We start from the raw sequence: 27,329 nt of genomic DNA, 5'->3' as shown, positions 1-27,329 counted from the left end.
ACTTGCTTTCTGGTTCTCTCTTAATAGTTCTCTGACCTTGGAAAATATATTTATCCTTCTGACCCTCAGTTTCCTTATCTGAAAAATTACGTATCACCTATTTTATAGTTTGTTGTAATGTGATCAATAATATATATTAAGCACCTAACATAGCATGCACTCAGTGATTTGTCATTACCACAAAGAATACTATTTGCTTTCCACACATTTTACATTTCATAGTAAGGAACTAAACTCAACACTTTCTTATATGGGCATAAAACAGGGATACAATACTAATATTTAGTTTTCATTTAGAAAAAAAAAAAGAATCTGTGTATCAGTATTCATGACTAAGGGTAAAGTCATTACCCCCTTGAGAACCAAGTACGCCGTCAAAACAGATCCAGCACAAGGAAAACAAGAACAGGAGGGCGAGAAGAATGCTACCATGACTATAACTCTCTGAAATTAACACTGCACATTTTTCAGCCTGTGTATGTGGTTTGAAAATATCTAAAAACTTACTTGAAATGATATCTTCAAGAAATACACACTCACACACATCACATGCTTACACTCCATATCTTACCTGCCCTCCATAGTCTAAGAATATATTAAGCTGGGTAGGTGCAGTGGCTCAAGCCTGTAAACCCAGCACTTTGGGAGGCCAAGACGGGCAGATCATTTGAGGTCAAGAGTTCGAGACAAGCTTGGACAACATGGTGAAATCCCATCTCTACTAAAAACACAAAAATTAGCTGAGTGTGGTGGCGGGCAACTGTAATTCCAGCTACTTGGGAGGCTGAGGCAGGAGAATCGCTTGAACCTGGGAGGCAGAGGTTGCAGTGAGCCGAGATGGCGCCACCGCACTCCAGCCTGGGCGACAGAGTGAGATTGTGTCTCAAAAAAAAAAAAAAAAAGCAAAAAGAAAGAAGGAAAAGAGAAGATACTAAGCTTAATTCTCTATGCATTTCACATATTCAAATGCACACACATAAAGTTAAAAATAACATGGAAACCTTGATCGTAGGTCCAGATTCTATTAACATTTGTTGGGTGTTTAGGTATTAGTCACTGTCACATTCAAGACCTTATTTGATCTTTGCAACAACTCTGTGAGGTAGGGGTCATAACCATTCCAAAGATGTTAAAACTGAGGCCTTGAGGCCTAACCACCAGGCCCAAGAGAGCTAGCAGGTGCCAAAGCATGAATTCAAACCTAGTACCTCTGATTCTGAATTTCACTGTTTCCATTCTGCACTATTCCAAAACATTTCCTACAAATATCATTAGTAACTTTAACTGTTCTCTATTAACTTTGAATATTGTTTCCAGCATTCTGAAGTTCATCCAATCCATGGCAACATGCTTGCAAGTAATTATATTTTAACTAATTCATATTTAACTGAATATTTACAGAGGAGGCAAAGTGCATGCATCAAACCAATTTATGATTTATTAAAATTGCACTTTCTCGCCTTTTGATTTGAAAATGTCCTTAAACAGGTAAATAAATGCTTACATTAGTTTTTCACTTTTCAGTTTAAACAAAATGAACTGATAGTTTTATTTTTATTTTTAGACAATGAAACAAATAATCGTAATAAGCATGGCACTGACAAACCAGATTATTGTAACTGAAAACTACAGATGAGTATTTCAGCTGAGAGGGTAACACACAGTATCCGCCTAGTTTCACTCCCAACAGGGCAAGGATCAGGAAAGAGATGCAGCACATACATTTTGAAAAAGCTTCTCAGGCCAACTCTGATTATTTGCCTTGGCCTCCATACCTCCTCCTTCTCTACGCCATCTCCAAGGTGGAGAGCCCATGTCACAGATATTCCATAAACCTAAGTTAAGAGCAAGTTTGTCGTTGTCATCCTCAGTGAATCTTTTACTGAGCCTTTTGATAATTTAAATACAGGTTTAAGTTTCACATCCTTTAGAGGAACAGGAATAAATAAAATACCAAAAGTGAGAATGAAAGACAAGAAGCAGTAAGAGAAAAATACTCTATAAACAAAACAGCCTAGACACCTGCAGGCATTGGCATATACAATATGCACATAGCATGATCAGATGATACAGAAATGCATTTGCAAAGGGAATTGCAAAACAGCCTAAGTAAGCTTTGAACTTAAAAGGTAGATGGGAATGGAGAAAAATGCTCAGACCAAACTGCAAAGCAAACATTACAGAGGACAGCAGGTAAGGCATGTAAATGTGTATTTATTACAGTTGGGGTGGTTTCCAGAAATTATTTGAGGAACAGAAAAAGGTTTATTTTTAAATGAATATTTTTGAGATACAATAACAAATTATCCCAAAAGGTAGGAAAAGGAGAGATGCCTAAATAAAACGCTCTGTCTACGCAGTGAATGAGGGGGACAGATGCACCAAAGATGAAAACAGGATGAGACAAAGGAGGGACATTAAATCACTGAAACTCAGGAAAAAGGATAAGAGTCACAAAAGAAGTGACTTTTAAAGCTGCGCTCAGAGCAAGAAGATGAAAACGAATGATACCATGCCACAGAAGGTTTAAAACTCATTTAAACTTCTGTTTTGCTTTTACTTTCTTTACTGAAGATAGGAGAAGGTAAAGACAGTAAGATTCATTGATAATTTACTTTGAGTCACAAAGCATTACAGGCTTTAGCCTCACAACATCCTAATTTAACAAAGGATGGAACTGATTGGCAAGCTGGGTGACTAACCTAACTTTCCAGTTCAAACTGGAAAGTGAGAATAAATGTAAAGGAGAGTGAGTTACAGACCAGTCAAGTCAGTTGATTAAATCAGTGCAATCTTCTGGGATCCCTGGCAGACAAAGCCCTACCTGGACATGATATAGGGCTGTACTCTTATGTGGTATGCAACACTCACGTGACAGGAATTAAATAGGGGATACCAAATTCATAAAATACAGTTCTTGAATGCAAGTAAGTTATAGTCTAGAGAAAAACAAACAAAAATGTATACAGTCATTTAAAAACCATGTGATAGGAGGCAAGGCCGAGATGGCAGTGGAAATTGTGTAATTCTGCACGGAGGATAAGGGGTCAGAGAAACCATTAAGGAGGAGGAAGCAGTTTCTAAGCCATATTTTGAAAATGAGTAAGAATTTTCCAGACAGATGGGGAAGGGAGCACTCTAGGCAAAGGAAACTGCATGTCTAAAAGCACAGAATCATGAAAGAGCATATTTAAGGAACTGCAAATAATCTGATAAAGTCGACTATAGGATGGAGCATCAAAGAGCTATGCACTAAGGAGAAGCAGGGGATAGAAGATGTAGCCATCCTTAGAATCTGGAAGATCTTACAGCTCTTCCATTAGGCAACATGTACTCAAATGGCCATGGAACAGTGATACCCTAGTATGGCCAGCCCCTCGAATTGAAGGCTAGAGAGGGAATGGCTGGGGAACAGCAGTGCTGCTCCAGAGATGAGCCTTTGCCATTAAATTGCCTCCTGCTGCCATGGCAACTCTGTGACAAGCCTTTTTGGAGCAAAAGGTGGCAAGCAGATACTAGGTCTGCTGGCCGCCTCCTGCTGAATTTGGCTGCTCTCCTCTCTAATCAGGATGGAAGCACTGCAGCACTAAAGCTGGAAAGCTGGCTGAAAAATCCCTCTGTCACCTTCTGCTTTAGTGATTCCTGACATGTGTCTTCCCCAGAGGGGAATAAAAATGGAGTCTGATCATTTTTCCAATTATTACCTCATATCAATTTACAATTTATAGCCCCTTTCCACAGAGAGTGTTGCCGTGAGTGAATCATAGCAAACTGAAAACCATGACAGCCTAGCGGAGGCTTGCTATTGCTAAACATAGGCTACAGAGAGCCCCGCAGATCTGTACTCCACCCACAGTGGAATTCTGCCCAGAGGAGGCCTCTTATTTCCAGAGGGGCTGGTGTTGGGGTGCCAGCAAGGCAAGCCCAGTCATCTGATTCAGGGTGGGACCCAAATGCCCCCAGAGGAGCCCTGTTATATTAGGAAAGAACTATGAAGCCAGCACCCCAGAGTTGGTGAAACCCAAGAAACCCAATCCATGAGGTTGCTGACAGGGGTGTGCCCCTTCCCCACTGCTTCCTCAGTCCTAATTAGGAAGAAGCAAAAATCTCCTAAGGAAGAGGTGCCACTTGTTAAAACTAAAACCTAAGGATGCCATCTCACTAATCCCCAAAGAGACAACTGAATTCTAAACAGCATGGCAGCCTCCTCTGCCAGCACTTCTGTAGACCTTGATTTACAGGCAACTGCTAAGAAGAGAAACTTTCATGGTCCTTTCTGGTAATTCACAGCACTGAGAGCTGAAAATAACTTTAAACTGCAGAGGAAGCCCAAGGATCAGACTAAGAGAGCAATATTCAGAGAATGTGCACCTCTCTAATCTCACCTTCGCCTGGTCTCCCACTGGTCTCCTTTCTGTTCCTCAAGCAACCTGGCACACTCTCACCTTGGGGCCGCTGCACTGCCTATCTGCCTGGAATGTTCTTTTTCTAGACAGCAACAGAGCTAGCTCCTTCCCTCCTTTCAAGTCTTCACTCAAAAGACACCTTCTCAGTGAAGCCTTCGCTGGCCAGCCTGTCTAAAACGCCAACTTTCTACTCTGATGTGCCTTCATCTTTCCTGCTTTGTTTCTCCTCAGACTTACACTCGCTCACACACTGTGTATTTTACTGATTTATCTGTTTATTTTCCACCACCACTAGTAGAATATCAGCTCCAGCAGGGCAAAGATATTTGACTGCTTAATTCACCCCTACATCCTTAGTGCCTAAAATGATGCCTGGAATAAAGAAGCAGCTGCATATTTCCCAAATAAATAAACAGATGGTAATTATATAAGATTTTGCTAAGTGGGGCCAGAGAGGAGTGAAGATAGGGAAGAAGATATTTCAGGAACAGAGAACTACTCTCGTTTATTCAAAAGAATTTTATTAAACACCTATTCTGCCAGGTGTAGGCCTAAATAAGTACTAAAGATATGATGATAAATAAGTGTCTCCCTTCTTAGTGTTCACAATCCAGAGTGTAAGAAGACAATTATAAACAGTGTGCTAGTGCTAAAGCAGGGAAAACAGGATTATAAAGGAGGCAACAAACGTACCCCATTAATGGAAAATCAGGATAGGTGTCCTGAAGAAGGGATATCTAAAGCTGGGACCTAAAGAATGAGTAAGAGTTAACCAGTGTGGATGAAAGCGAGTAGGAATAGGGCAGGAACAGAGCAGGCAAAGGCAAAAAGGTGAAAGGGGGCATGGCACAGCTGAAAACAAGAAAATGGTCAGGATGGTTGGTAGACGGCTGGACAGGTCAGCTGGTACTAGATCAATCAGGGCCTTATAAATGGTATGCCTGTAAATCCCAGCACTTTGGGAGGCCAAGGTGGGCAGATCACTTGAGGTCAGGAGTTCAAGACCAGCCTGGTCAACATGGTGAAACCCTGTCTCTACTAAAATACAAAAATTAGCCAGGTGTGGTGGTGTGCACCTGTAATCCCAGCTACTTGGGAGGCTGAGGCAGGAGAATTGCTTGAACCTGGGAAGTGGAGGTTGCAGTGAGCTGAGATTGCACCACCATACTCCAGCCTGGGTGACAGAGTGAGACTCAGTCTCAAAAAAAAAAAAAAAAAGTTAGAAAGTTTGGAGTTCTTCTTAAAGACACTGGGAAGCCATTGGGAGCTCACCAGCTGCAATGTGCAGAATGAATCAGAGGTAAGCAAGAGAAAAGTAAGGAGACTGGCTAGGAGGCTACTAAATTTCTACCAAGAAATGATGACTTGAACTAGGGTGGGAATGCGAATAAAAAGGAGTAGGTTTCAAAAGTTTAGACACACTGAAGAAAACTTTATGACTGATTATACATAGGGGGAAAGGAAAAAAAATAAACGTAATGCTTAGCATCTTAGACTAAATGGCTAGGACATTCTCGTTTGGAATCCTGCTCAATTCTGTAAGATAGGGGACTCAGAAGAAGCAGAGTACAGAAGGACAAGGATGACGTTCCAACTTTAGACAATTTAAGTTGGAGATGCCTATGAAGTGTCCAAATGGACCTATACAGTTGGCTGTAGGGTTTTAGCAGAGAAATCTGGAGAGGCGATAGTGATTTTGGAATAATCAGCACATAAATGGTAGCTTTCCCCTGGGAGTGCATGAGATCACCAAAGTCAGTATGTAGGTTGAGATTCTTAAGATTCTTAACCTGGGTGAAATCTGTAAGCCTCCAGAAATCATAAGCAAACTCTGATGTGCAAATCCATATGTATTTTTCTGAAGACAGACTTTATACTTCATAGTTTTAAATAGATTGTCAAAGGCCTCGTAAGAGGAAAAAGTAAGATGATGAAAGAGCCAAAGAAGATACTAACATTGCAGAGCAAAGGCATGGAACTGGAAAAGCATGGGGGAAGAATGACTCTCCTATTTAGCTACAAACTCCTGCTTATCCATGTACTATGGAGGGAGACATAATTGTCAGAATGGCAACCAAGAGTCACTTACAGCAAATGATATTCCTTATAATAAACTGAGGCAAGAAAGTAAATTAAAACAACTTTAACTGGGTGCATTAGTTCTCGCCTGTAATCCCAGTACTTTGGGAGACAAGGGCAGGAGGATCACTTGAGGCCAGGAGTTTGAGACTAGCCTGGGCAACATAGTCAGACCCCATCCCTACAAAAAATACAAAAATTAGTCAGATGTGGTGACACATGCCTATAGTCCCAGCTACTTGGGAGGCTGAGGTGGGAGGATTATTTAAGTCCAAGAGGTTGAGGCTGTAGTGAACAAAGGTGGTACCACTGCACTCCAGCCTAGCTGACAAAGCAAGACCTGGTCTCTTAAAAAAGAACATTTCACATGAAAAAAACAATTTTCTAGTTAGTCCAATAAATTGAAAGAACACTCCTAAATCAACTTGTTTCAGCACTCATACTGAGAAATAATATGTGTCATAAGCCAATGGCCAGAAATTTCATTTTCTTTTTAGTGTAACAGTTTTTTTGGAATATAAATAACATACCATAAAATTCACCTGTGTAAACTGTGCAATTCAAAGTTTTAAGTATATTTGACTGAGTTGTTTATTCCATTACTACAATCTAATTTTAGAACCTTTTGTCACCCCCAAAAGAAACCTCATAACCATTAGAATAACTCCCTATCTGTTATGGTTTAAATATTTGTCCCCTCCAAAACTCATGTTGAAATTTAATCCCCAGTGAGGCAGTATTGAGAGGTGGTGCCTTTAAGAGGTGACTGGATCATAAGAGCTCTGCCCTTGTTAATGGATTAATGGATTATCATGGGAGGGGAATTGGTGGCTTTGTAAGAAGAGAGATGTGAGTTAGCATATTAGCACACTTGACCCCCTCATCATGTGATAACCCTGAGCTATCTCAGGACTCTGAACAGAGTCCCCACCAGCAAAAGGCTCTCATCAGATGCAGACCCTCCATCTTGGACTTCTCAACCTCCATAATTATAATACATTCCTTTTTCTTTATAAATTACCCAGTTGCAGGTATTCTGCTGTAGGCAACAGAAAACAAGTGAATACAGCATCCTTCCATGTCCGCCTACTCCCTAGCCCTAGGCAACTACTAATCTACTGTATGTCTCTATATATTTGCCTATTCTATACATTTCATATAAAGAAAATCATACACTATGTGGCTGGCTTCTTTTATGAAGTATAACACTTTCAAGGTTCATCCATGCCATGGCATATATAAGCACTTCATTCCTTTTAATGGCTGGATAACTTTTCATTGTGTGGATATACCACATTTTGTTTATCCTGTCATCAGTTGATGCACATTTGTGCTGTTTTCTGTTTTTGGCTATTAGATGCTGCGGCTGCTACGAATGTTCATGTATAAGTCTTTGTGGGGACATGTGTTTTTAGTTCTCTTGGGTAGATACTCAGGAGTGGAATGGCTGGATCATATGGTAACTCTATTTTGATATTTTGATGGACTGTCAGATTGTTTACAAGAGCAGCTATCCCATTTTACATTCCCAGCAGCAACGTATGAGGGCTCTAATTTCTCCACATCCTCACCAACATCTGTAACTGCCTTTTTATTATAATTATTCTAGTGGATGTGAAATAGTAACTCATTGTGGTTTTGATTTGCATTTCTTGAGAGCTAATGATGTTGGCTATCTTTTCATGTGCGTGTTAGCCATTCATATAGCTGCTTTGGAGAAATGTCCATTGGAATCCTTTGCCTATCACAGATTTCTTTCAGATCTCTGAGGAAGACAGTAAGGCACAGATATACACTAGATATTGCCACAACATTATGAAAAAATTATATTACAACAAAAAACAAGGATGAAAGTAGAGTAAAAAGAGCACTTGGAGGCCAGGCGTGGTGGCTCATGCCTGCAATCCCAGCACTTTGGGAGGCCAAGGCAGGTGGATTGCTTGAGACCAGGAGTTTTTGAGACCAGCCTGGCCAATACACTGAAACCCCATCTCTACAAAAAAAATGCAAAAATTGGCCAGGTGTGGTGGCACACAACTATAATCTCAGCTACTGAGGAGGCTGAGGCAAGAGAATCACTTGAACCCAGGAGGCGGAGGTTGCAGTGAGCCGAGATTGCACCACTGCACTCCCACCTAGACCACAGAGTGAGACTATGTCTTAAAAAAAAAAAAAAAAAAAAAAAGGCTGGGCGCGGTAGCTCACGCCTGTAATCCCAGCACTTGGGAGGCCGAGGCAGGCGGATCACGAGGTCAGGAGACCGAGACCATCCTGGCTAACACGGTGAAACCCCGTCTCCACTAAAAATACAAAAAATTAGCCAGGCGTGGTGGGGGCGCCTGTAGTCCCAGCTACTCGGGAGGCTGAGGCAGGAGAATGGCGTGAACCCGGGAGGCGGAGCTTGTAGTGAGTCAAGATCATGCCACTGCACTCCAGCCTGGGCGACAGAGCAGGACTCCATCTCAAAAAAAAAGGGCTTGGGAGAAAGTACAGGAGTCGAAGGACTAGAGGTCGAAGAATGGCTGCAGTGGGCAAAAAAGGACATGCAAGGCAAGATGGAAGGAGAGAAGCCCATGGTGAGGGTGGGGGAAGTTTTGAATTACTCTGAATTGACTGTATAGGTAGAACAATTAAGGGTGATGACAAAGACCAAGCTGTGTCTATGAAAGAGGGAACCCTGAAACAAAACCTGAGAAAAAATTTAAACAGTTCCCAGGGATAGTGAGAATCAATGAGACAGAATACGTTAGAGTGCTTTGTAAACTATATAAATGTAACAGATGGTTAAAATAGCTGTGTTTTCCCCATCTAGGTTAAAAAGGGATGAAGCCTTGATAAGTAACTTTGAAGCTTGTTTCGGATGATAATGAAGATGATTATAATAAACAGCTGTTAACGTTCATGATACCAAGCACTGTGCTAAGGCGTACCATGATTTATGATCTTTACTCCTCTAAAACACCAAAGGAAGTACTGCTACTATTTTCATTTTACAAATGAAGATCTTTTGGCCAAACATTACTGTTGTTATTTTCAACAGTGTAACCTGTCCTTCAATAATCTGCCTAATGGATCTACCCGTACAGATACATCCCCAATTGCATGAAAAATCTTACCTATTACAGAAAAACTCTGAATGTTGTTCCCATTGTATTGCTTTTGTATCAGAGAATCAAATTTTTGATAATCAAACATGCCTACCTTCGAATTATTTATTTTCTTTTTTTTTCTTTTCTTCTTTTTTTTTTTTTTTAAGAAACGGAATTTCACTCTGTTGCCCAGGCTGTAGTGCAATGGTGCAATTTCGGCTCACTGCAACCTCTGCCTCCTGAGTTCAAGCAACTCTCCTGTCTCAGCCTTCCGAGTAGCTGAGATTACAGGGGCCTGCCACAGCACCTGGGGGGGTATTTTTTTTTTTTTTTTTAATAGAGAAGGGGGTTTCACCATGTTGGCCAGGCTGGTCTCGGACTCCTGACCTCAGGTAATCTGCCCGCCCCAACCTCCCAAAGTGCTGGGATTATAGGCATGAGCCACCACGCCCAGCCTTATTTAATTCCTTTATTGCCTCAACAATGTATCAATTATTGAAATTATATAAAGTATAATATTCATTTATAATACTGAAATTATACAAAATATAACAATCACTAAAGTATAATATTCATTCAATTATATAAAGTAGAACATTCATTTTAAAATATTTAACCCATGTGGAACTTATTTTGCATGGTATGAGATTAAAATAGAACTAAATGTAGCTTTCTTCAAAATACTTAACCCAATGTTTTTTGTTAAACACTGACTACTTTCACAGTATTTATTTCTGCTGTTTCTATTTTGTTCCCATCACTGTTCTTAACCTATGTCCAGATAGTCTTCTTGTTGTCCTTTGGAACAGGTTTCGGCCTAGAATGGCAATACCCCTTTCATTCTCCAAGTGACACAATTATTAATTAGATAATCACAACTATAGATACACAATCTGTACTCACACAATTAGTAATCCTTCGCTCCCATCTTTCATTTGGCTAGTACGCTAACTATCAACATTTAAAAATCATAGGACTGATACAGTCTTCTTCTCATTAACAGACTTCTGGCTTCCTCTAAAAACTTAGCATCACTGGCCCCATCTACCCATACGCCAAAACTCACCCCAATCAGCAGCTATCTCCTTTATATGGGGCACACACATATAAAGTTCAAAGTGTCCAATATTCCCTGTTGTCTTATACCCAACCCATGTAAGTGATTTACAGTATCTGCCTAGGGGCTTTTGGATTTGCAACCTCTGGTGAAACCCATGTGTTTCCCTTCCTGCCTTCAAAACCAGGAAGTTCACAGCTAATTTAGTGCTTAATGTCAGTAACTACACTTAGCCTAGATTTCTGGTCTCATCTCTTCACTTCCATTGTGTGGCTCCTGATCTTTTTTACTCCCATTTCATTGCCTTACAATATATGCACCTACTTCTAATCCTTTCAAATTATCTTGTGAATGAGAAACAATTTAAAAACATTTCCCCTCTGAAATTCTTCCCTGGTCCTTTACTCTGTGATTTATATTATCAATCAAGTTCAATGCACATCCTACTGGGATCTTAACTGGCACTGTATTAAATTTATAAATTAATTTTGTTAGTATTGTCATCTTTACTATATTAAGACTACTCAACCAGTAGATTATACCTCTCTTGCTTTTTTTTTTTTTTTAATTAAAATACTATAACTCTCTGTATTTGGTCCCACATATATCTTGTTAGATTTTATTTTAATAAAACAAGTATTATATTTTTCATTGTATTTTCTGTGCACTGATAAGACAAATGACTGACTTTAGTTAGGCATCTGTTTTATAACCTATAATTTAAGCGCCTCATTTCAAGATATGTTTTTGTTGAATCTCCTAAACATTCTAGGTTATAGCCCCTTGTCACTGGCAAATAGTATTATTTTTCTTTCTAACCACCTATACATATTCTATTTATCTCTTTTATTATGATTTGCTGCAACTAGTTATTTAAAATAGTGCTATTAAAAAGATGATGTCCTTGCTTATTTAATGAGGTAAACTACTTCTATTTCTCCATAATATTGGTAGCTGCTATTACTAGAAACTCCATCAGCCTCCTTTCATGCCATCAAACCTATAATAAAATCTATTTTCAACAAAGGTGGCAAAGTAATTCAATGCGGAAGACAGTCTTTCCAATAAATGCTTCTGTAATAACTGTATTTTTTGTATGGGAGAAAAAAGATAAACCTTGACCTTTTCTTCACACCATAATAAAAAATTAAACCAAAATTTATCATATATATAAACGTAAGAGCTAACTAAAAAACTTGCAGAAGAAAGCATTAAAAAAATTGTGAATTTGGGGTAAGGCAGTAATTTCTCAGCTAGTACACAAAAAACATGAGCCATTAATAAAAACAAACAAATTCAACTTCATCAAAATTTAAAACTTTTGCTCATCAAAAGATGTCATTAAGAAAACAAAAAGCAAACCAAAGATTAGAAAAAATAATTGCAAAACACTAAACAAAGGTCTTGTATACAGATTTAGTGCTTATAACTCATTAAGACTAACCAGTTTGTTTTAAAATGTGCAAGATATGAATACTTCACAAAAGAAAACAGATGGATGGTCAACCAGCACTTAAAAAGATGGTCAATATCATCAGTCATTAGAAAAATGCAAATTAAAACTACGATGAGATACCACTACAGATTCACTAGATTGGCTAAGAATAAAAAGAACAGAGACAGGCATGGTGATCTGTACCTACAGTCCCAGCTATTTGGGAGCCTCAGGGTCACTTGAGGCCAGGACTTTGAGGCTGTAATGTGCTATAATCATGCCAATGAATAGCCATGGCACTCTGAACCATGCAACACAGTGAGATCCTATCTCTAAAAAAATAAAATAAAATATAACAAATAACAAAAAGTCTCATAATACAAAATGTTAGTGAGGAAATGAAGCAAATATAATCCTCCTACTTTTGTAGTGGGAATGCAAAATGGTGCAGCAACCACTTTGGGAAACAGCTTGATAATTTCTTATAAAGTTAAATATCCTCACCACATGACTCTGCAACCTCAATGCTATATATCTAACTCTCCAAGAGTAATGAAATATATAAAATTACATACACAAATTGTTAAAGCAGTATTACTCACAATAGTAAAAAAAAAAAAAAAAGTTAAATATTCAAATAACCCAAATTGCAAAAAACCTAGTGAACAGATAAACTGTGTTATATCCACACAATGAAATATTTCTCAGTAATTTAAAAGGAACTAACCACTGATATATTTCACAATATGCATGAATCTCAGTAGCATTATTATGATATGTTTTAAAAGGCAGACACAAAATACTACACAATGTATAATTCTTCGTATATGACATTCTAGAAAAAACAAAACTATACTATGAAAAGCGGATCAGTGGTTGTCTAGGGACAAGAATGGGGGCAAGAACTGACTACAAAGGGGCACAAGGTAATTTTCTAAGAGCAAAAGAAGTGTGGATTGTGGTGGAAGATGCATGACTGTATATAGTTACCAAATTCAAACTACACTTGAATGAGTAAATTTTACTATATGTAAGTTATAACTCAACAAAGTTACAAAAATGAAATATTTTTAAATTTCTTCCCAAAAATCGACTTCACAAAATTCAATTTAATCTAATGAGCCCCAGTGGGTATGTAGTAAGAATTTAGCCTTACTCAGAAAGAGATCTGGACTTTGCCCGTGACTTCTGGGAGTGAATTTCTAAGCCTTATGGGAGTGTCCTTGTTGTTTTGGTGCTCTTGGGTCATAGAAGTCTAACCATGTGTTTCAGGGTCGGGGTAGACCACTCCACAGAGTATTTAGGGTGGGGGTTGACCACCCTAGAAAGACTAACAATATTGTTTAGATTAGGAGTTTGGGATCACCTGGTATCAAACCGACCAGAGGAGCTGGAGACTGGAGACTGAGTCAGCCACATAATTATGAACACTGAGGCTTAGGTGAGCTTCTCTGGTTAGACATACTCTGTGTATTGTCACACACTGACACTGAGAAAGTACTGTGCTCTGACTCCGCACACTCCACTCTCTCCAAGGGAGACAACAATGGAAGCTCTGCCCCATGCACTCCTTTTGCTGGCTGATTTTACTCTATATCCTTTCCTAAAAATAAACCACAACCATGAGTATAGTAGCATTCAGTGAGTTCTGTAAGTCTTCCTGGCAAATTATTTGCCAGGAAATAGGTGGTTTTATGGACCCCAATCTTGCATTTGGGGTCAGATGTAAGGGTGGTTGTGTGTGGACTGTGTGCCCTCTAACTTCCTAGGTGCCCTCAACTCTCACACCCAGGTAAACACAAGTGGGTGGCAAACCAATCACCATCAAACTCATAGTTGAAGCAGTTAATAATTACCTGAAGTATATTACAAAGATCATTATCTATCAGCTCATGTACAACGACTAAAGCTTATAAAAATCTTTACAGGTGCCAGGTCACCTAGAACCAACTCAAATAGTGAGACTTCGGATTGAGCATTTGTATCAGCTATTTAACTTAGACATGGCAAATATACACACCTGGTCAAACAACACGGAGAAAAACCAATCCACCCTTCCTTGCCACCTAGCTGCATACATGTCATCTAGTTCTGTTAAACAGCTTTTCACTTCCCTATTTAGAATTGACAAAACATTTTGACTTTCAACTCCTGCATTTTCTAAGGTATGTAGCTGGATCTCCTCTTTCAAATTGCTAGCAGTATTTTCCACAGCAAGTATTATCCTGAAGGCAGAATTACACTAGCAATACAGATGTTAGCTTTGTAAAGAGATTAAAACTTTAGGCTAAAGAGTAGTGTGGTCACAAAAAATCTCCATAAATTTACCTTCTGAAAATTTAGTTAGCATATTTACAGCTTCTAATATTTTCCATAAGAGAGAATGAAAGTTTAGGAAAAAACTGTATAGGCCAAGTGTGGTGGCTCATGCCTATAATCCCAGCACTTTGGGAGGCTGAAGTGGGGGGGATCATTGAGGTCAGGAGTGTTCAAGACCAGCCTGGCCAACATGGTGAAACCCCATCTCTACTAAAAATACAAAAATTGCCTGGGTGTGGTGGTGGGTGCTTGTGATACCAGCTACTTGGGAGGCTAAGGTAGGAGAATCTATTAAACCCGGGAGGCAGAGGTTGCAGTGAGCTGAGATCTTGCCATTGCAATCCAGCCTAGGTGACAGAGCAAGACTCCATCTCGAAAAAACAAAAAAACCTGTATACATAATACAAGAAGTTTTTATTTAGAACATCACAGATGTTACTATTTTCAAATGCTTGTAAATTTGGGGGGGAAATAAGTTCTCAAATACAAGTTTATGTGAGGTATCTATCTAGGCTTCTCTTTTTCACTTTAGTAGGAGTGACAGTAGGTTAGAGTTAGAATCAGAGAGTACTGACAGAAGACAGAGAGAAGAGTGCTTTCCCTCAAAGCAAAGGCAAATTCGTCAAAGGCTTAGAGCATCTCCATTTGTTTAAACCTATCCCTAAGCGTAGGAAGAAGCAGGCTGCTCTAAGTAATACCTTAACAACAGGTAGGTAGAATATCCTGTAAAACTTAAGAATTAGTCCAATGGACACATGTATACCTCTCTTCTTCTAAGCTTCTACAACTCCACAAGATAGAGTCAGGAGTACACGACAGAGTCGGGAGCACCTTCCTGTGTGTGCCAGTCTTCCCTGGGCTTTAGGATGGCCAACAAGCATTCTAAACTGTAGACTCAGCCACACTATTCCTCAGACGATGAGAACCAAGCTTGGTATTCTAATCAGAATTCCATCTTCACCAGAAGATGGGCTCTTGGAGCCACCTCTCAGTCCCCAAACCCTCATAACCATCTATTCACCTCTTCTTCCAATCACCATTACATGTACCATCCTTTCACAGCCTACTTTACTTGACTTTACCCTGATAAAATGCAAGCCCTGCCTTGAACCCCCAAAATATGACAAAAAATATTTTCAAAGACATCTCTATAAACTTACCTTCTGAAAATTTAGTTAGCATCTTTATACCTAAATGGGGCTCCAAAACTCTGCCTGAAATTACCCTGTCCCTGAACCCCTGTCACTGGCTGAGAGTCTTCAACTCACATGTACAACCTGCAACCAAGATGCTGCCCTGAAGGGGAAGTCAGAGAGATTCAAGACTGAGAATCGGACCCAATTTTGCTGGAGGAAGACAGTCATGAGCCATAGAATATATGCTATAGAACATATGTTAGAAGAAGCTGAGAATGACTCCCAGTTTATAGCTAGCAAGGAGTCCTACAGTCCTACAGCCATGTGAAACTGCAGTCTGTCAACAGCCTGAATGAGCCTGGAAGAGGATTCGTTCCCTAGAACCTTAAGAAAAAAATCACAGCCCTGCCAAGACTTTGATTTCATCCTTCAAACCCTACAGCAGAGAATCAGCTAAGCCATGCTGTGCACAGACTTCTGATCTACAGAACTTCATTGTTTAAAGCAACGAATTTGCTTCAATTTCTGATTTACAGAACATTGTTTAAAGCTGCTTACTTTATGGTAATTTGTTACAGCAACATTAGGAAACTAACACAATAGTGGTTCCAGTACTACCATCAAATTGCCTTATTTTCCTCTCCCCACCAGCCTGCTGTTAGGAACTCAGGAAAGTGGAGTCACTCAGCTTTCAACAGACAACACTTTTACATGACATTCCAACACTGAACTGTCATAATTTCTCCATGTATTTTGTCTTTCCCACTAGAATGCAAGGTCTTCAAGGACAGGGACTACAAATGTCTTTTTATCCTTTTTATTTTTTTTCATTACCCAAGTAATATATATTGATTATAGAAAACTTAGGAAAAAAGAGATAAGTACAAAATTAAAACCATCCATAATTCAACTGCTAATCACACTGCTGACATTTTCATGTCATTCCATACTTTTCTATGTATATGTATATTTTTACATATATAAATAAAATAATGCTGTACATATTGGTTTGCAATTTATTTTTCCCTTAATAATGTTATGCATATATTGCATGCTATGGACATATTTCTACAGCATCATTTTTACTGACTCCACAGTGTCTCAGACCGGGCCAGGACCTCCCATTGTAACCTCTCTCATGGCCTTCCCATTATAACCTCTCTCAGATCCTTAATACCTCTCTCTTCAAAACACTTCCTATAGCTATAATAATTTGTGATTGTATGATGATTTTATTGTTTTCTCCACAAAACTGTAATTCCCATGAGATTAAAGAAAAAAAGTATGCTTATTTTGCTCAGGAGTATAATCTCAAGTGCCTAACTCAAAGAAGATGGCCAGGAAATAGAGTTCACGAATGAATGAATGAATGAATGAATGAATGAATGAATGAATGAATTTAACCAAACCTTTTTTTCAACCACTTAGGTTGCTTGTTATTTTAGTATTCATAATAGTGGTCTGTAGCACACGGCTGATTTTCAATAAATGGTTGCTGAGGGCTAAATAAAATAATAAACATAATTTTCAAAAATGGTGAAGGATAGTCATTCAGGAAACAGCAGTATGATTTAAGTCATCACGAGGAAGAGAAGTCCTAGCCACATAATGAAAACCTGTGCAAGTACTTAGCTGATAAGAGGACCAATGCAAATATTTTAGCATATTTTATCTGTATTTTTCTAGTTCTTTTTCAAACAGGAACAGGTATGCACAGTCAACAAGATTCGGTTACTCTTTAAAAAGTCTTCAAAAGAGGCATGTTTTACATGCTGACTAATTAAAGAATAATATTCTCCCTAAAATAGATGGCTATATGGTTAGTATAGGCCTAGAAAGTTTGACAATCATTTAAAGAGCAAGCACAATCTTCCTATTGGTACAATCCCCTAAATAATCCTCTGCATAAGTTAATATGTGATCGTGGGGTAGACTGAACCAGAGACATTAAGATACAGGACTCTCACTTTAAAGAAGGTGATCAATGGCCACTAAAGTCCTATTCTGCGTATGTGTAGATATTATAAAAATGGAGAGTTTCCTTAAAATAAGACCACTGTTTATTAAACAATCAATTATCTTATTTAAAAAACCCCATTATCAATTTGAAGCTAAGTATTTTTCAGTAAATATTGAAAACATACAAATGGCAAAAAAAAAAAAAAAAAAAAGACAAAAAACGCAGTTCCTCATCACAATTCATATTCTTTATTTGTCAGAGAAAGAAATAGACAAAATTGCCTTCAAATTACTCAAAGCCTTCCTAGATTGTATAAGGGCTTTGGTTCCTTTCAAAGTTTTTTTAGCGTGAGTGGGGACTCATCAAGTTCCCCCCAAAATTTCTTTCATCTTTAAATGTTGGGAGGGAGAAACCCCCAAAGCAAAAAAGGTGGGAAACTGGAATTACCACACAGCTCACCAGATCTATTTTAGTGCATGATGCAAAGAGCACCGACTGAGGGTGAGAATTGAGTGCTGGTCTATCTCCATCAAGTCCCTCATGTTTCCTAGACTCAGTTTCCTCACTTGTAATATAATCTCAAGGATCGTTTTAGCACAGACATTTTAAGCTTTGAGTATCTTGCCAATGAGAACAATTAAGAGAAAGAAGTAAAACTCATCCTCTGATTCTGTTTTTACTAGGTACTCTGGTAAAGATTATGCAGGAAATTGAAAAGAGCTCAAATAAAATGCACCCCCTATAGATTTTACTCATACATAGATGCTATCATCCTCTGCAGACCTCTAGTTCTTTACATCCTGTTAATACAGATTATCTGAAATTGGAGAGGCATTTTAGGGTAATGGAGCCTTTATCAGTGATTGGGACTTTAAATGGCTTCCTTGGAAGAAAGACAAAAAGATAAAAAAGAAAATTAGATTTGTGCAAAAATATATCTTTAAAACCTCTATGGAAGAATCGATATTCATGCATGAGATATACTGGTAAAACTTCTTGGAGTAACAAAGAAAGCGGACACTAAGCTCTGTGTTAGGACTGTTTGAAGAATGAGGAAAAAGTTCTAATAATGATACAATGTTTATGTTAAAAAGATTAAGAGCAGTTCCCTACTTACTGTCACCCAGCTTTACAATGATGACCTAGTTTACAAAGAGCTACCACCACTTTGCCACATCTTCTCCCATCTCAGGCACCCAGTACCTGGGAGCATCTTTGATAGATACACAACACCCCTGCCCTCACCCCAGTCTTCTCCCCAGAGGCCAACAAAGCTAGACATTTTTTTTGTCGTAGCTCAGTCCACACACTCACTAACTCAGGTATCTTGCTACTAAACAGGACCATCTCTGGTCTGTCCAAATTGATATGGAAGATAGGGAGCTTCCTCTCTGGGAATAACAATAATAGTAATAAGGCTGGGCGCAGTGGCTCACGCCTGTAATCCTAGCACTTTGGGAGGCCGAGGTGGGCAGATTGCCTGAGCTCAGGAGTTCAAGACCAGCTTGGGCAACATGGCAAAACCCAGTCTCTGCTAAAAATACAAAAAAAATTAGCCAGGCGTGGTGGTGCATGCCCGTGGTCTCAGCTACTCGGGAGGCTGAGGCAGGAGAGGCCTGAACCCAGGAGGAGGAGGTTGCAATGAACCGAGATCATGCCATTGCACTCCAGCCTGGGCAACAGAGCAAGACTCTGCCTCCAATAATAATAATAATGACAAATTTTTATCTAAAATTGACATATATACTCTGAGGCTACTTATATTATAGACCTAAAGATTGTGGACAATCTAGAATGTGGCAGAAAAAGTATGTTTTTGAAATTCCCAATCAGAGTTCAAAATATATTACTACCACCCTGATCCCCACCATCAAAAAAATGGCAGCCAGCAAGGAACAAAGGCCCTCAGTCCAACAGCCCTCAAGGAACTGTATGCTGCCAACAACCACAAGAGCTTAGAAGGGGAACCTCCCCTCATTGAGCCTTTGATGAAATCTCAGCCCTGACCAACAACTTAAGTGCAGCCTTGTGAGTCTGTGTCTGCAGACCCAGGTAAGCCACATCCAGATTTCTGACCTACAGAAAGTGATCACAAATGTATCTTAAGTCACTAACTTTACAGTAATACTGTTACCTAGCAACTGCCAATTAATACAGACAGATGAGAAACACACAATATAATTAGGGCGCAAACTGAAGGCAGTAGAATAACAAGTATAATATAGAAAAGTTCAGGTAATCAAAGTAAAGGAAAGCTCACTACGGATAAGGTTAGTTTTGAAACATTTCATACAGAGGTTAGCTATGAGACGCGTCTTAAGTGTTTCAAGAATTCAGACTGGCAGACAGGTAGAAGGAACAGCAAAGAGGTAAGAATCAATTGAATGTCCCAGACAATAAGAACATCACACTGAGGAACCGTGGGAGGAGACTGAATAGGTGAAACGGGTCCAGATCACAAGAAGCCTGGAAGGGCAGGGCTAAGTGGGCTCTTCTTTGAGGCTATAGACAACACTACCAAAGGAAAGGCTCTTGAGGAGGGAAATGACAACATAAGAGCCCTATTTTAAAGAACTTAATCTTATCACAGTATAAAGGATGGAGCAGATTAGAGATAAGACGACCAAGAATAGATACGCTAGCACAACAGTCTTCATGAGAGGCCAACAAACATGGGGAAAAAAGGTTCACACTCATTAATAATCAAAGACATGCAAATTAAAACTATAAAACACTATTTTCTGGCTTAACAAATTAGTAAATAATAAAAACTAATAATACTAGCAAAGAAAAAGCAATCTCAAACACTGTTCGTGGGAATATAAATGGAACGGTCTTCATGGAAAGCCATTCAGCAATATGCATTAATAATTTTAAAATGTTCAAATTCTCAGACTCACTAATTTACTTCTTAAAACATATTCTAAGGAAACAAATTGATTTATTCATTAAACAAGCATTTAAATGTGTGCCTACTATGCTCTAGGCAAATATATCTCTTCTCTCATGGCACTTAGGATACACATTTAACAAATAATCAAAAAATAAGTATATACTTACACATATTATAGGATACAATGAGAGTACTTCTGAATATCAGATTTAAATTATGAGAACAAAAATACCTCTCTGGGAAGCGAAGTGACATTTATGCTGAGAGCTGAAGGATGAGTAGAGTTTAGCCATGTGCAGATTGGGAGGAATTTTTTTTTCTGATAGAAGAAACAATATTCATGAACGCAAGAAAGAGTTATAGTTGAGATTTCAGAGGACTGATTTGTTGACTTTTTCAACAAATACGTATAAAGGTCCTAGTAAGACCAGCTACTGTACTAGCGGCTGACAGTAAGGAATGGGAGAGTGATCAGGGTTAGGCTGAAGTACTAGCAGACAAAACAGGTATAAAAATACTATACAGCTACAGAAGAGCCTACAGTTCGTAAGGAAGCAAAGAAGTACGAGGAAATAAGTGTAAAGGAAGGAAACCAATACATTTTCAGGAGAAAGAAGAGGATGGAATAAAGGTGACAAACACAAAGACTGCTGCTTTTCTGTCTCTTTTCAGATCGAAATATTATAGACTTATCTGAGAAAGGTAAAAAAAGTCTGTTCTTTTTTTACAAAAACATCTATAGACAGAAATACTTAAGTAGGTTAGCACTAAAAAGGTCATACAGTAAGAGAAGATGAAGTAGAAATCAAAAATAAATTTTAAACATGTGTACATGAATTAGGGAATAGCTACACTTGGGAAACTATTTTCCCTCTATATGAATGGCTCTTGACTATGCTAAGCATTCAGGGAACAGTGATCACATTTTCAGAATAATAAATAGCCTCTCTTGGAAGAGGCCGAAAGGTACATAGAATAATCCAAGTATTTGCAATCTGCTCCACTGAACAGATGAATCACCACAATGTTAAATACGAAGAGTGGCATTTACACAAACTTTATGGTGAGAACAGGCATGGAGTCCTGGCAAGTTATGAAAGGAGCCATTAAAAATGATTCCAATCCCATGTAAGTAGAAGACCTGAGGGAGTAGTTCCCTTTTCCTCTTATCTCCTTTATCTAAATTGTAATATTTTATATTTGATACATGTCAGCAGCATTAAAGAGTTAAATAATATTTTACAGAGTAGATGCTATCTACAAAAAAATAGTACTGTGGAACTCTGTACTATATTTGCAACTTCTATGAGTCTAAAGTTATTTCAAAATAAAAATTAAAAAAATATGCATAGTCTTGCTACAAGAAATAACATACAGTCTCAAATTTGCGTTAATTTCATGAAGCAATCATAAAGAAGAAGAAATGTAATAATTCTTCCAATTGCTAAGAGTCCAATTTTCACTTCTCTCAATGGATGCAGGTGCATATCAAGAGAAAAACTCATCTTCTGGGCTGGATATTCTACCGCCCACCAGCCATGTGACTTTGGGAAAATTACTTCAGTCTTCCAAGCCTCTGTTACACCTACCTCACAGGGTGGTATCGCATGCTAGTTGACTTTGGGATGCTATAAAGATACTCATTGTTGTCATTTACAATTTTGTTTATTTAAAATGCATTATCTTATCTTCATTAATGGGAGGAATAACACTGAGAAATTAACTATTTGGATTTCTTCAGGTTTGTAACATTATCAAATTAATCTTATACTTCCCACTAGGGGCCCAGATTTAACCAACAGATTTATATAATAATAAATACAGTTATTACATATTACGTTCCTGGAAAATGCTTTATAATAGACCTACAACCTTAAAATGTTACCTGCTTAGCCTTTTCCTATAAAGTGCATTAACTGGATTAGTTAGCCTACTACCTTAAAATTAGTTTTGCTAATTCTGAAGAACAAATGCCTAATAAGGCTTCATGGGGCACAAATATATAGTTTACACAAATATATTAGCATCATACATAAAATATGCTAGATGAAATCTATTTTCCCCACAGGTATTAAAAACAAAATGATAGCTCTTTTGAAGAAAAAGTCAATTAAGTCAGGAATCTCATGAAATCTAAAAGATGAATATTGAGAAGCCAAAGCAAATTTTAAAGTCTGACAAAATGTATATTTTATAAAATAGGAAACTGATGTATACTTATAAATGATACCACATAAAATATTTTTTATAATGTTAATATTTCAAAATCCATTATCATCCCTCTCTCTCCCATTAAGTATAATCTTAGAGGAAAAAAATGTTACAGGGTTAAAACTAGTGCACAGCTTAAAGGCTAGTGGGAAAAAAAAAGAGTGAAAGAATAACCTTTTCAAATCAAGCCTTTACCCACTAACATGGATAAAGGTAGCCCATTTTAACATGGTAACTAATTCTGTTTCCTGAAGAATATATTTGTAGACCAAAAACAAGAATGATTCAAGGGTTCAGTGAAAAAAAATCAAACACACCAACAGAAGTCACATAAAAATAATATTTGGTAAGATATTATCTTTAAAACAGTAAGAATAGCAGGATTTTCTCTGTGCCTCTTTCAAAGTTTCCATGTGTTCATCATTCAGCAACAGTCTACTCACTTCCGCTGGGTGTGGTCCATGCCACTGTTTGGTATTGCTTCCAACTTTGTATTTTTCTGCCCACAGATATTTCCATAGCTGTCGTATCCTGACACTAGTCTTGCTGCTGCACCTGTTGCTATTGAAAAGCCACAAATAAATCCCTAGGAAAGAAACAGAAAAAAACATACAAATAAACCATTTCAATAGCCAACAGTCACTAGTTGATACGATAATGAGCTTCTTTTGTCTGCTGAAGGGAACAAAGAGCTATCTTTCCTTACTGCAAACACTATTCTACTGTTTTCCTTGGATTGCACAAGCAATACAAAGAAGTCCATAGGGAAACACTATTTACTACCATAACAAAACAAATCCTAACCTTTACATCACAAGATCATCTTTGAATTTTATTAATAATAATAATAGTAATAATATCAGCTTCCCTATACAGAACACCTGCTCTGTGCCAGTCTGTGTACTCTTAACAGGTGCTTGTAGTACGTTATCTCTAATCTCATGATGAAGATTATGAACTGAGGCCTAGCGACGTTAAACAAGTTATCCGAGGCCATCAAAGCTAGTAAAGATCAGAGCACAGAATCAAACCCAGCTTCCCTCATTCTTTAGTTTCATTTGGTTGTAAAGGGGTTCCTTTAAGTGAACACCAGCAAAGGATGAAAGAAAAAAATTCAAAAGAACAATAGGAACGGGGGTTTTGAATCATTATCGCTTCAGTGCAAGCAATACTTCTGTTTCCTTCCTGCAATAAAGCTGTATACAAGTCAAAGAATTACATCGTGAAGCACTGCCATGCTCTTAATACTGAAGACTGGAGGACAGTAAGGCACTGGCTTTGTATACTGCAAAGGTCACTTCATTTCATGGGAATATGCTTCATCACAGTACTAAAGGCAAATGGTAGATACTTCAGAAGCACATCATGCTTGCTAAGTCAAGCATGCACTGACCAAAACAAAGCAATAAAAGCCTATGCTTGACAGCAAGCAACTAGCCAGAAGAACAGGAAGTAAAGTGAATCACTACTGATAAACTGATTGTATTTGGGGGGAAAGACTGAGGCTAAGAACTATTCTTGCAACCTGGTAATTAAAAGGTTACGTTTTTATTATCTTTAGTAAACTGGCTGTGAAGGCAGAGACTATCATTATTTAATTAATCACAGCCAAGTATCAAGAGTAGTACTTATCTAAATAGCCTTGCTAGATCTAAGGCCTAAAGTGGAAAATACTATACTCATATGCAATTCCTCAGAGAAAAGTATTTCCCCTTTAAATATACTTACCTAAAAAGGCAAACAAACTGTTTTCTAAACAAGCCCTGCACTTTCATTGTGCAGGTAAGGGAGCTACAAGGAAAGAGTAGAGACCATAGCTACAGTCAGTAAAAACTTCTTGAAGCTATACTTTGTAAAAAAATAGACTGAGAGTGGAGACTATCCCTGATTTGCTACTCACTAGCTTCAACTTTCTGTCTCAATTTACTTATCTGTAAAATTGAGATAATGAGTGTATGTAGCTCACTGGGCTGTTGTAAGGATTAAATGATGTAATCTAGTAAAATGGTAAAAAAAATCTGCCTGGCATATAGTAAGAGCTTAATAAAGTCTTAGCTATTATAGTTGTTAGGTACTATTATTATAAGTGAGAATATGCTACAAGGGAAAGATGGTGGGCTTCGGGGTCAGAAAAGCCTGCGTTGATCAATGGAATACTGATGACTCCATTTTCTTCTTGGGTGACCTTGGACAAACTTACTTAATTCTGTGCCTCAGTTTGCCATCTATAAGTTAAGGTTAAAACCACTTACCACAAAGGCTGTTGTGAGAATTACATGAGATAATACATGTTACGTGTAAAGTGCATGTCTTAATACATGTTAGTCTCCTTCTGCCTCCAAGCAGCACAAACTGCTAGCGGTGGGGTTAGACACAGCTGGTCAGTACTTACTCATTCACACTCACCCTGTTGCCCCTCTCCCCCTCTCCTGACTCCTCCAAGGACACTGTAGGGCAATCAATCCCACCTCAGAACTTCAACCCAATACTAAGACATGGAAAAAAAATATTTAATCCTTTGCATACATATTTGCATATTTACATGTGTGAATCAGCATACCATTTTAAGCATATCTTTGAACTCCAAATTAGGAAGCCCTGTGCTGAGTAAAAACTGGAAAAGGAGGTAAGTATTAGGAGGTTTAATAGCTAACCTTTCCAATACTTTTTTTTTAAGACAGAGTCTAGCTGTGTTGCCCAGGCTGGAATACAGTGGCACGATCTTGGCTCACTGCAACCTCTGCCTCCCGGGTTCAAGCGATTCTCCTGTGTCAGCCTCCTGAGTAGCTGGGACTACAGGCATGTACCACCACACACAGCTAATTTTTGTATCTTTAGTAGAGACAGGTTTCACCATATTGGCCAGGCTGGTCTCGAACTCCTAACCTCAAATGATCCATCTGCCTCAGCCTCCCAAAGTGCTGGGATTACATGCGTGAGCCACCACGTGAGGCCTCCAATACATGTTTTAACAAGAAGACTCAGATTAACAGTAAGGGAATGGACTTCGTATTCAGTAAGACCTGGATTCAAACCCTCACTCTACCAATTACCATCTGTGTAATTTTTATCTAATTACATACTTAGACTCTGTTCCCTCCTCTCTAACACAGAGTAATACCATCTATTTCATAGCCTAATGAGGAGAACTGAATGAAATAACACATATCCAATCCCTAGCTGACTGTCTGGTACATGGCAGGTGATCAATAAATGGTAGCTGTTAGCGGTGAATTTGAATGGGAAAGTCAGACTAAAGAGGTTAACAACAGTAACTGGACACTAACAAAAACCCCTTCGGTTCTGTTTTAGAACAAAAATTTCTAGGGGGAACAGCGAGAATGTCAGTAATTTTGTTACTGTACAAAAATATTTTCAGACCACAATTACAATCTTCTTTCACTACTAATCTAGAATAGCAAAGTTGTTACATAATTAAAAGGTTATGTTCTTCTTTTACTTTTTATAGGAATTTTCTTCTTATGTTTGGTAAGTACATTGTGTTACAGATTCCTTTAAGTGGCTTCTGATTTCCTTTTCTGACTATTTTTAACAGTACTGTTGGACATGTGGGTTTTTTTCTTTATCATCATAAGCCACCTCACATCCCTCTCGGATGTAGGCAGGGGTATAAATTGTAAATGTTACATATATATGCTAAAATGGGACACTGACATATTTTCACATAGGCCACTTAAACTTCTTAGTAGCTTCCAGAAGTATTAGAGAGGGTGGAAAGCTGCCAGGGGTGGGGGGTGGGCAAGGAGAATAATAAGCTAATAAGACGAGAAGAAACCATGACTATTATCCTAGGGACTTTTCATATGGTACAACCACTGACAATGGGGAACTAGGCCAAATACAATTAAAAATACAATATCTTTAAAAAGAAAAATTCTAAAATCCAAATGTGGGAAGCAATATAATTTCAGAAAGGAAACAATGTGGTACATGAAATTAAAGTGGGGTGAGAGAAACTTTACAGAATACACTCAATAATTTAATGGTTCAGCAGAGAGAGAGGGGAAAGGCATTCAACAGAAGGAAAAATCGCATTAATGAAGCAAATGATAAGGGGATAAGGAAGGCTTTCATAAGCGAGGAGTAGGAAGCAATCTTAGAGAACAAGTAAGACTATTAGCAAGGAAGAAAATCATGGCTAAAATGTTCAAATGAGTGACCTATGGAAGTGCTTTCAGCACTGCTATTTTAAGAGAGAGAAGAGGAACAGACAAATTTATTCACAAATAGGAGGTGACTCAAATCAGATGAAGGCACACAGGGATGGTGGGTCAGAGGCATGACCTGGCAACTCGTAAGTACCGACTGCCTAAGTGGGAGAAAGACAATTTGCTCATTAATGAACTGTGCTCATATTCCCTTCATATCACAAGGTCTAGTTGTACCTAAGTAAGGGCTTATGCTTAGTTTTATTTGCTATTAGTAAAAAAAAAAAAAAAAAAAGACACACTTTCATTTCACAAGCATGTTTGAATTGTATACCTAGAGCCTCTACTAAGTAACTGAACAAAGCAGAAGGACTAAATTTAGTTTTGAAAAAAAATGGTCAACAAAAACATGTATAGAGTGGGTGGGAGATGGTGTATGAATATGGCAAAATGTTTCAAAATAAAAAGATAGGGAAAAAAAGGAGTTCTGCTTACAGCCCTCTCCCCTGGAATTAATGAAAACATATACTGACTCTCTTTTTCTCAGATACCACTTCACCTCTATAAAGCCCATA

General features: G+C 38.3%; 1 protein-coding gene across 1 annotated transcript in view; it reads right to left on the bottom strand.

Annotated features, from left to right (window-relative positions):
• Positions 1-27,329, bottom strand: part of SLC44A1 (solute carrier family 44 (choline transporter), member 1) — a 111,723-nt gene that overhangs the window by 69,365 nt on the left and 15,029 nt on the right. Inside the window, exon 2 of the mRNA XM_011966358.1 lies at positions 23,029-23,171. Within this exon, the coding sequence (XP_011821748.1) occupies positions 23,029-23,171 (143 nt within the window). The remainder of the gene's footprint in view (positions 1-23,028; positions 23,172-27,329) is intronic.

Source organism: Mandrillus leucophaeus, unplaced genomic scaffold, assembly GCF_000951045.1.
Source record: "Mandrillus leucophaeus isolate KB7577 unplaced genomic scaffold, Mleu.le_1.0 Scaffold76, whole genome shotgun sequence".
In the NCBI taxonomy this organism is placed as follows: domain Eukaryota; kingdom Metazoa; phylum Chordata; class Mammalia; order Primates; family Cercopithecidae; genus Mandrillus; species Mandrillus leucophaeus.
Note: the sequence above shows the minus strand (reverse complement) of the source record. Positions and strands in the feature narration are given on the sequence as shown.